The sequence below is a fragment of the Triturus cristatus genome, chromosome 4_2, assembly GCF_964204655.1.
Source record: "Triturus cristatus chromosome 4_2, aTriCri1.1, whole genome shotgun sequence".
Taxonomy (NCBI): domain Eukaryota; kingdom Metazoa; phylum Chordata; class Amphibia; order Caudata; family Salamandridae; genus Triturus; species Triturus cristatus.
In genome coordinates, this window is record NC_140586.1 from 134,171,043 (window position 1) to 134,182,572 (window position 11,530).

The following is an 11,530-nucleotide window of genomic DNA, read 5'->3' on the forward strand; positions in this document are numbered from 1 at the left end:
TAGGCAACAAGAGAGCTGAACTAGTAGTTGTTTCAAGTGTTTAATTCGATTTATTTATTTTTGAAGGGGCGTGAGGCTGTGTGTTAAAGTGCCAATTCTTTGATAAAATAGAGAGTAAAAGCAAGGAATGTACACACACATGGATTACTTTCAGCTCCACGTTAAGTGCACTGTACACTACAACTTGAAATATACAAGGCAACCATCTTTGTGATATAAGTGGCAGTAAGCTCTGCTCCATGGAAATAGGGTTGATCTGTTAACATGAGATGCTCTTGTCATTGAAAGCATCAACCGTAGTTGATCAGGGAATCGACCTTGCTTTCAAGAAGTTGGAATGACGGATCTCTGAAGACAGGCTGCCAAGATAGTGCAGATTTCGCTAATTCAGTGACAGGAAGCAATTGCGAACAAGCATTATGTGGCCTCCTAGCATATGCTCCACACAGACGGACATAACGCATACATGCAGAAATAGAACTGCCATATCCATGAGGGTGCCCTAAAAGAAAACAAAGTGGCGACGTCCTTTCATCACAGCTTGATCAGCATCTAGGTACATGGAGAGATTTAACAATAAACTAGTGCCTCTGATAGGCCATCTGGACTCAGTCAGCTTCAGTGGGTGACTGATAGAGGAGGCCCTGTCTCCAGGCACGCCAGCCTTTCAGATGCACCGACAAGCACACAACCTCCAGCTTCAACTCGGCAATGGGAACAGAGATGCCTGTGGACAACATTTCCTCAATGAAACAAAAACACCGGGCCGGCTGCGCTGGCCTGTAGGGGCCGGCTGCGCTGGCCTGTAGGAGCCCAGTAATAGCAAAGCAACCTCCCCATTGGCATGGCCTCGCTTGAAAACCAACAGAACAATAGCTCTGACAAAGAAACATGGGGAGCATCCATCCACTGACTCAGCCAGGATTCAGGCGGTACCTTCGATGGATGGAGGCTGCAGTGTGGTATTGGAGGCTGTCCGTGGTCACCAATTCCACCACAACATCCCGCGTCAGGAAAGCATAGCAGGTCCAAGGCTGCTGCTTCCATATGGTGTGCCATGGCTCCACTGCCAGTGTGAAAAACAGCCACACAGGAAAGTGCCAACATTCTAACTGCTGGTACCAACACCGTGGAAGAAGCCGCTAGCTGGTATGGTGCTTGGAAGTATAGACAGAATGTCAACAGGTTGAGAAGGAACTCCTGCCAACCCCAGACGTCCGTGGGTCACGGCCGCATCCATAACAAAGACTGAGCTCGCCCTGAGGGCAGATTGTTAGGTGCATTTCGACACAACAGTGTGGTTGTGGCGCGTTGAAGTAATGGCTGCACCCTAGGTTCTAAAGCCGGACATCCTACACAGATGCCTGATCTAGAAATGGACTCCTTCTGGCCTGCCATCCTGTGCTTTCTAAAATCTTGTGGGCGCGCGGGTGGAACAGCGAAGGTCCTCGCGCTTCCAGAGCCGGCAGCGTCATCCTGTGCCCCGGTGATGGGCGCGCTCGTGCAGCACTTACCTCGGCCTCATACTAAACACAATTGCCCCACGCTCTGGAACCCAGCGCAGCGAGGCGCTCTGAGGCTGGCGCAGCTGACGGCGAACACATTCTTCATCTATGCCGGAAGTCCCTGGGTATGGCAGCTCCCTCCACACACATCTGCTGTTTGCTCCTGGGCATGGCACGCGCGTTTTGTCTTTGCCACTGGCGGTAACACATCCAGATATGTCGTCCACTCCTGCTGTCACGTCCAGATACATGTGCCACTGCTGATCACACGAACGCACGTTTTCCACTACACATAAACTCAGACACTATTCACCCCGCAGACGGGGCGCTCGAATATATTTTTTAACTGTTTATGGTGAGAACCAACTCATGGACTTTTTCTCCTGTTGTCCACACCCGGCCACTTTTGACTGTGAAGTGGGCAGGCCATGATACATTTCAAGTACGTGTTAACACACTAACATATGTTTGCTTCTGGTTGTGATCCTCGACCACTCTGCCCTCGTAACCTAGGTTTTTGAATGGCATGCCCACACAGCAGAGCCCTTTGTGATGGAGCTCTAGCGCGCCTTGGCACAGGGGTGCCACACACCCATGCACGTATGCCCCGGGCTATGCAGCATCACTGTCCCCGAGCGCCTCAGTCCACACCTTTTAGTCCCGTTTTATAGCACTGTATACGGCATTGCCCAGAGGATCACACAGCCATCCTCATTCCCCAAGCTGATGCCCCTAGCCACCAGGCACAGGCCCATACACGTCTGATCACAAAGACATCATCATGGCAATGGCACACAGACATTTGCAAATGAGGATGGCACGTCGAGACTCTAAACAATACATGCTATGCCTCCTGGAGGATCACGCACCCTTTGGGGGGATGCAGCGCGCAGGTACCTTTGCCCCTCGGGAACAGGGTCACACAGCCTGACGCCCCAACCGCGTCGATAGCGCTCAGGTGGGACTGAGTCCCGCACTCACCTGCTCTGGCCCTTGGAAGCAGATTCGGCACTGGGGGGTCCTCATGCCGCTGTCCAGGCTGCTGCTGAGCGACACCGCGTCCAAGGGGGGCGCCACCTTCTCCTCCAGGCCCAGGCTGCGGGGCCGCGGGGGGTCGGCCACCCCGGGCCCATAGTACTCTTCGTCATCGTCCCCCCGGGAGGCGCAAGGGGGCCAGCCGCAGCCGCCCACCCCCAAACCCCGCATGGCTCTGCTTCTGCTGCTGGGCTCCGGGTCGGACCCCGAGCGCATCAACACCAGGACCTTCAGTTCGTTGAAAAACATCCGGATCCGGTACTTGAACATCATTTACCGGCCCTGCCCCCTCCCCAGCCCCAGCAGTCCAACCGGACCCAAGAAGAACCTCGAAAAAAGCACTCAAAACAAAAGGTGTCCGAATTCAAATATCCCATGGGGGATCCGAGCTGAGGGGTTCGGTTCTAGCACCCATGGCTTGGACTGCAGCACACAAGAGGAGGGTGGAAACAGACAAGGCCTGGACCAATGTAGAGAAAACAATGGTATTTGTATTATAATACAGAGCTGAAAGGTATGTGAAATGAAAACAGAGGAACTGGCGACGTGGATATAAAGTGCCCCCTGCACTGAATAAATAAAACAGCAGGTGCCGATTGGTAAACGGGTGGATGGAGAGGCGGCAAAGGCAAGTGCAGGGAAATGCAATATATATTTTTAATTATAGGGATGACTAGAAAGCATTCTCTGGTTCAGGAGTGAGGGGATCGGGACAGACGTGCATATGGAAACCAGTGAAGGGCGGAGGGGAGTACATATGAAATAAATAGCACCAGGGAGGGGGAGGGAAGGTGTGGGAAATGGAAGGGTTAAACCAAAAGGCCACAACTGAAACCCAATGAAGCGAAAGCCGTTTTGGGCAAGCAGCGGTTCCTCCCGGGCACATCCCGAGTCCCTTGTTCATTCATTTTCTGCGACAGAGCGGGAGCGTGCAAGAAAAAAACACACCGCTCCACCGGAAAAAAATACATAGGATCCCCCAATAAAAACACATCTCCAAAAATGTATCAGAAATGACTTGTGTAATCCTGTGATGGTGAGGTTCCTAGTCCCATCTCTGCCCACAGAGAATGCGGCCCGGAGTACCCGTGGGCTCGGGGTAAGGTAACATGGTGGCCCCTCGGCGCCCTGATCCTCGGGTGTCGGCAGCCCTACCGCAGCGATGCCACCTGCAGGGCAGGCGTCCTATAGAAGACGGCCGCCTCGCGCCGCCGCTCGTCGGCCCGCGGGCCGCCCATTTGTGGTACCGGAGTGCGCCCGGGCGCTGCCCTCAGCGGCAGACGGGGCTCCTGGGCCAGCGACCCAACCCAGCATCGCTCCGAGAAGCGGCATCCTCCGGTCTCAGCTCAGAAGGGGGCCGCCGTCATCGCCTCGCGCGTCGGATGCGGGGATGCTGTGTTGTTGTTGTGGCAGCTGGTCGGTCCCCTGCTCCCTGCCTAGAGATGGCTGCAAACATGCATCTGCGAAGAGCGGGGCGGAGAGGAGACGTCTGCGTAGGCCGCTGTCCGATCAGGTGCAGCGCAGAAAGGAGAGACCCAAACACAAGGACCCGAGCGGGTTGCAGGAAGAAGCCTTTGCTAAGATAGATGGCTGAGGCACAGGGAATGAATATGGCCTCTTCTTCCGGTATGGCATGTTAAATAAAACATTTATGGAGTGGAGTATTTTCCCCTCCCCCTTGTGTGTGCGCGCGGAGGAGGGGGAGGAGGAGGACGGAGCACAGGTTGCTGCTGAGCATCTGCAGCCTTGCAGGGAGGGGTGAGCCGGGATCCAGACACGTGGTGCCAGCCCAAGAAATGTGAATCGGGGCGGCATTCGGGCAAAGGGCCTCGCCTCAAAGAGCCGGAGATCCGAGGCAGCCTCACCGCCTGAGTTCCGATTCTGAATATTTCAATAATTCTTATTGGACCATATCCCAGAGCACTACTCAACAAATCAAAAACCTCACTGCAGACACACCGAGAGAGAGCGAGACACAAACTAATAATCGATAACTTCAATGCAACCACAGCTGATCCGATCAATGGCACCTCTAAATGCACACAGCAGAAAAACTCGTAGATGGCTCCCCTGCAGACACAGACAATTGATTACTAGCATCACAACAGACACACTGATAGATGGCCCTAACAGGGACACAGTTCACTTATCGACAATTTCACAGCAAACACAGCTGACCAAGAGTTGTACTGCAGACACACTGATCGATAACCCCACTACATAGACAGTGGCCAAAAACCTTATTGCAGACACACAGTCCTAGTTGATAACCCCATAGAAGACTCAATAATAGCCTGACTGCAGGAAGAGTTCACGAGTCAATAACCTCACTGCAGATAGAGCGATCAAAATCCTCATTGTAGGCATAATTAACTGATCAATAACCCCGCTGAAGACTCAACTGTTCTCTAGTCTTACTGCAGACACACTGATTGAAAGCTCCACTCCACTGCAGACACAATTCACGAGTCAATAACTCGACACTGCAGATATATTGATCAAAATCCCCACTGTGACATAATTAACCGACCCATGTCCTTGCTGCAGACACTGATGATCAATAAACAGACTCACTGCAGACACTGATGATCAATAAACAGACTCACTGCAGACACACTGTCAATCCTACTCCAGAAACACTGACCATTAGCCTTTCTGATGATCCACTGAAGACACAAATCACTATTCAGTAACTTCATCACAGCCACACTGATTGATCCGACACTCCACTGCATTCACATTGATGCATAAACTCACTGAAGACACACTGATCTAAACTCACTGAAGACACACTGATCTATAGTTTCCTTGAGACATAATTAGCTGATCCATAACCTCACTGCAGTCAAAGTGATAGGTAATCCCACTAGGACAACATTCTCTGATCAATAATTTCACTGTAGACACAAACGGACCAACAACATTATATACAGGACATTGATCAACAACCCCACTACAGACATATTGACCCATGGGCGCTGGACGTAGGGCTACTGGGGGTGCTGCAGCCCCCCCCCAAAAGTATCCTTGCTGGAGTCCAGAGGGTGAATCAGCAATAAGGACATCTTTACATTTTGTTTTTATCTGGTCCCCTTTGCCGTGAGTCCAAAGACAGAGGTCAGGTGTGTGGCTATGTCTTCTGACACACTGCATGATTATTCCTTTAACATTGAGACTGATGCCCTTGCTGGGGTGCAGGGAGAGTGAAAGGAAAGGCTGTAGGATGTCAGGTGTGTTTGTAACAACAAAATGTAAATAAACAATTTATCCTGAGCACCACTCCATGTATGAAAATCAAAGTCCAATCAGTCTTTGTTCCAACTCTGTTGTTTTATTCCTTCAATATTTCATTACTCGTCTTATCTTCTCCAGGTGCACATATAGCCAACACGTGTTTCGTCAGATAGGATGCGTCTGCATCTCTGACTTCCTCAGGGCTATAAATAAATCAATAACATATGTCTTAGTTACACTGGAACTATTACCTTGTGTCCCCTACACCATAACACCCATGTGCTCGGAGTACATATGATGAATCATGGATAGAGACAATTCCACCAAAAGTGGACACAGTAAATACTACTGTAGTATGCGTGACTTTATAAAGAGGGAATAGGTTACAACATGTACATTCTTAGACTCTTTGTACATAGGAACTCACATTATAATTTCAAATACATATATGTATATGTTGTTGTCACATTTATAAAAAGTGCTTAAAAATACACTGTGTAATAACACCCAATACATAATCCACCAACTAGCCCGTGTTCAACATCACATTACCTAAAACTCTCAAGTTATTAAGTTTTGGATTGTTCAAGAAAATGAGCTCACCTTAACAGTGTATCTCTATTCAAATAATGCAATACTTGTGGAAAAATTCAAATGTAGTCGCTAGCCTTCCAACATCCTTCATAAAGAATAAACAGTAATCACAATATGATTTCTCAGACCTGTAGGTGAAACAAGTATATAAGGAATCTATCTTGCAGCCACGAGTCCTACACAATGTCCCATAAAAATGTCTATATTCTCAAGCTTCCGCTTATTATATTGTAATATCTGCCATAACATTAAATGTACTCCTACGCCTATTTGTTACGAAAAAGGGGCACTTTCCAGGCTAGCCAAAATAACTATCATCTGTTAAAGCATCATACCTAAAGTACCACTAGCAGTTATATTCAAACAAAAAGCAATCCATTGTGTATCCAGTGATATCGATATTTCACTATTAAATCACTGTATCTGGCAGAGACTTGGCTATAGGTAAACATTGTGTTTAACATTGTGTATAAAGCAGAATATCTACTATTATTAGGAAAACACGATTACGTGTAGTCTATGTGTTCCGAATTACACACGAAACACCATATCTGAACCCAAATTTTATGTTGCGCTCAATAATGTCCGAAACATACATTCGCGTTATTGATATGCGGTATTCTAATCTCACGCTCGGTCTTAAGACATAATCCAAACATCATATCTACCCCCATCAGCACATAAAAGCAACATCCGTACTTACTTTGAGTGGCAGAGAGTACTCTTCACTCGTCGACCGGCGTTTCGCTCGAGTGCCATCTTGAAACTCTTGTATTTATACCCAACCCGATCACGAGAGTAGTTACAGTATTATTTGTCCTAATACACACTATTCTACATATTTCTACCCTACTTGTGAAGTTCACAATCCCTGTGTGTATTGAGTAATATTTCTATTCTCATCGATCCCCTATGCACAAAACCCACATTGTCTTACATAAGATGGCCGCCAACAACTTCAACATTATAACAGAGTTCTAGAGATAACCTCATGCATAACATTGAGACTGATGCTCTTGCTAGGGTGCAGGGAGTGTGAAAGGAAAGGCTGTAGTATGTCAGGTTTGTTTGTAACACAACAAAATGTAAATACCTGTAAATGAACTGAACACATATTTTAAAAAAAAATCAGAAGCTAGAAAATCACAAACGAAGCACTTTTTTTGTAATTCAGATGGAAGCAAAGAATAAATATAGTCAAAACAAATCATGACACTTTACAGGGTGATGTGCAAATAATAAATATTTGCGGAAACCCAAATTCAACTCATTATCATTTGTGCACTATACAGTTTTATCAGTAAAAGTGCATGTCAGTGTGAATTTGTTTGGCCATTTCAATGGAAAATGTACTGTCTGTCAATGACAATGTGATACCACACCATGCTTTAGTAATATATTTGCAACAATTTACTCCAAAATGCACCATTAGGTACATAACACACCTTTACCATTGTCCTGTTGAAACAGCATGACTCATTTGTTGTACTTGTTCTTTGTATAAAACTCTTGGATTCTCATAGTCCTTTTGACTTCAGCGATGTAACATTGATGGCATCACTCCCACTATGAAAATTGTTCCAGCACTATTCCATTGACCAATAACCCCACTATAGACACACTGATTGCAGCTACACCCAAGACACACTTTTTGATAGTTTTGTCAATGCTCTAAAATCATTAAGAGGGCAATATATTCGATAAAGTCTTCATACGACTGAGTTCAAAGCTAATTCAAATAATTTACCAAGTCAGGATTGTGGGTTAAACTTTATGGGTTTATTGGTTTATTTAAAATTAAAATCACTAAAGATGTTATCTTGTGTAGTTGTTTTTCATGTTATTGTTTGATAATTTGGTAAATTGATTGTGCTATGCATTTTTGTTATTGGATGCATTTTTATGAATATATAATTAAATGGCCTATGTGTGTTTTCAAGATTCCTGGTGTACTAAATCTGTTTGATTGTGGTGACTGAATGTGAGTGCATTTATTGTTTTAATAATTTAGCAAGGTAAGCCTTTGGTTGTTCAAACCCTGCCCCCTTGTTTTGAGGTATTTGTCTCTTTTTTCACGACCCATGTTTTATACAGACATTATGCTCACAGTCATAAACTACACCAAATATTAACAGATATGTTATAGATGACATAATCAAGTCCAAGTTCTAGACTTTCACACACACACACACTCACACATGCATGCACACACACACACACGTGTTAGATACCTTAGAAAAAATTCACTAAATTGGCCTCACTTCTCGAAAGAGCGGAAGTTAATCACTATTTTTTCATAAACATTCAAACAATGGTCAGGTAACTTGTATAACATATCTCTTGATAACCAATATCTATGCAATTCTCCAAAGTATCCACCTATATGACTTGCTAGTTCCCCAGCAGATGACAAGATATCATTGCCTAGGAAGGATTAAGCAGAAATATTAATATGTTTGTGACTAGCATCATATGTTTACTTCTCAATTTTAACCATTTTCAGAGAATCAAACATCAACAGCTGTAAAATATAAATTCTCATATAGCATGCTCATTATTATATGCAAGATATTAGCAATATACGAATATGACACTTTACTCCACACGCGTTTACAATGCGTGCCATTACCCCACATTTTTTACTCCGTAAAATTTTTTACAACGCAGGGCTTTACACTGCAATCCATTAGAACACATTGTACATTACAACGCAATTTACTATTTTAATTCCACCAGGGTGTTGTAATGGGGAATGCTTTGTAATGGTTTGCAGTGTAAAACCCTGCGTTGTAAAAGATTTTGTGGAGTGAAAAACACGGGGTAATGGACTTCGTTGTAACGCAGTCGTTGTAAAGGATGTTTACCGCAATATACTGTTGGACTTTCAAACATATTTAAAAACAAGCACACTTTAAATATAATGAAACATAAGGAATCTGACATGCAACTAGTGGATTAATAACATACAGAGGATATGTCCAGAGGGAATACAGACAAATGAAATTTTCCTTAAAATCACTTGCCCGCAGGCAAATACGTTTTCAATGAGTCTGAAGTCAGTGCTTTCATCCACACTACTGTCAACTTGCTGACGCACGTTACCAACATCACCCTGTTGTTCCCACTGGTAATGGTCGTGAGGAAGTACAAGTGGGTGTCCGGCATGTAATTTGTGTGATGAGACTGAAGTCCATGTCTTCTTTTTTTGCCGGGGCTATCAAACAGCAAGACGTAGTTGGCTGCTTCAGCTGTGCAAAAACCTGGGCACCACACATTGCAGGGAAGCATTTAGAATCTTAAAGTACAACACAGATTCTCATATAGTCTTAGCAGTTTCACGTTTTTTAAGCTCCATGTGGTGGGTCAGGGGAAACTTCCTCAAGATGCAAGATCAAGGTCTTGATTGTGCCTGATTATATTGTCTTTTGTTAACATTGTAATATCTTTGATGAATTGTTTTTATTCTTCTTAAAATGTTATATGCTTGTATATATTTGTGGCTGTTCTTTTATGGTGAAATACCAAAATAAAGTAATATTGGTATGGTATGGTAATGGTCATCAGAAATGAACAGAATATTTCTCTGCAAGGCAATGTTGTGAAGCGTGCAATATAGCACAACAATCTTGCATAGCTTTCCGGGAGGGTAGAGGATGGTCCCTCCATCTTGCCCAATCACCTGAACCGGGCCTTCAGGAGCCCAAAGCCCACTCCACAGGATCCCTCGTTCACATGTGAGCCTCATTGTAGAAGACTTCCTCCGGCGTTGTTGGTTTTCTCAGAGATTTTAGAAGTTGCGTATGACTTGGATAAATTGAGTCCCGAGAAAAATATAATAACAAAAGCAAACATAAATGAAATTATGTTTGTGATACTTTCAATAAACAATTGACATCAACATAATCTTTGAATCTTACCGCCAAGCCAATTTGTGATACAAAATCTGCCATCTGTTGTGGTATGCATCTGTTGTCGAGCACTAGGAAGTCAGGGGTGGAACCTGGAAATGTTACGCACATGCACTGCTGATATAGGGATCAGCTATTCAAACCACCTGTACATTGGTGGAATGAAAATTCTTCCTATTATGGTACACTTGCTTCTAGTCATGAGGTTGGACCAGTGCAACATGGGTTCCATGTATGGTATGACTCCTAATACAATGCCTTTGAGATTATTCAGTGTATCATCATCTGTTGGAAATATGATGTGGTCATTCATACGTCTGGGCATAACATCCAGGATCTGGTTGAGGATAGCTGAAAAAGTTGGCTTTGGCATCTCTTTGGAGTTGCTAACCGTGTACTGGAATGAGCCAGTAGCACAGTAATGTAACACCACCCTACTCTTTACAATTGGTGGATGGTAGTCTGAATTCTTATGTATGGCAACGTTTCGGGTTGAAAGCCTCAATGGTGGTACTGTTCAGCCTGTCCTTCTTTATGATGTGCTTTTCCTGCATGGTTTCTAGATGTGAACATGGTTTGTACATATATTCATTCTGTTAATGTATCATTCTCCGAGTTCCCTGGGGTGGTTGATGGACATAGCTGCATTATATGAGTGCAATGTCAATATCCTATGTTTACACACGTTTGATAAATATACTGCAACCATTTTTTATTTTTGCCTTTGTCAAATTACATATATAATATTTCAAGAATGTTAATTTCTCAATATTTGGTTCTATATTATACATACATATCTAATTAAATAGATAAATATTTGTTGCCAATACTGCTATTTTAGAAAAATCTGCCAGCATTTCTCATAATTTCTTCATTTTTTAAAATTCATTTGTGCCTGTTCAGAATATTCGAGGTTGACATAGATTACACAGCGGACGGTGTATGTCCGTTGTTAGTTACGTGGACATCCTACTTGTTATTGACGGATGCAATGTCCAGGATGATGGATGCTTGAGGGGGCGTGGCCTTCTGCTGGTGACTAGTAAGTGCAATTGGCTCAGGCCTGCAGGGCAACTTTGAATCTGCCTTAATCCTCGTTGAAATTAGCCTGAAACCCACCAAAACATAGAACCAGCCACAGCCACTGCAGGAAAGAGCAGTGGGGCCGGTGAGGGGGATTTCGAGAGACAACTACAAGGGAAAATTATAAAAAATAATTAATTTTCCCTCATAGTCGTCTCTCGAAATCCCACC

At 44.6% G+C, this 11,530-nt stretch overlaps 1 protein-coding gene across 1 annotated transcript in view; it reads right to left on the reverse strand.

Moving 5' to 3' along the window:
- MARCHF9 (membrane associated ring-CH-type finger 9) overlaps window positions 1-4,179 on the reverse strand; it is a 437,962-nt gene extending 433,783 nt beyond the window's left edge. Inside the window, exon 1 of the mRNA XM_085600804.1 lies at window positions 2,487-4,179. Within this exon, the coding sequence (XP_085456930.1) occupies window positions 2,487-2,813 (327 nt within the window). The 5' untranslated portion in view covers window positions 2,814-4,179. The remainder of the gene's footprint in view (window positions 1-2,486) is intronic.
- Between the last annotated feature and the right edge of the window lie 7,351 nt (window positions 4,180-11,530).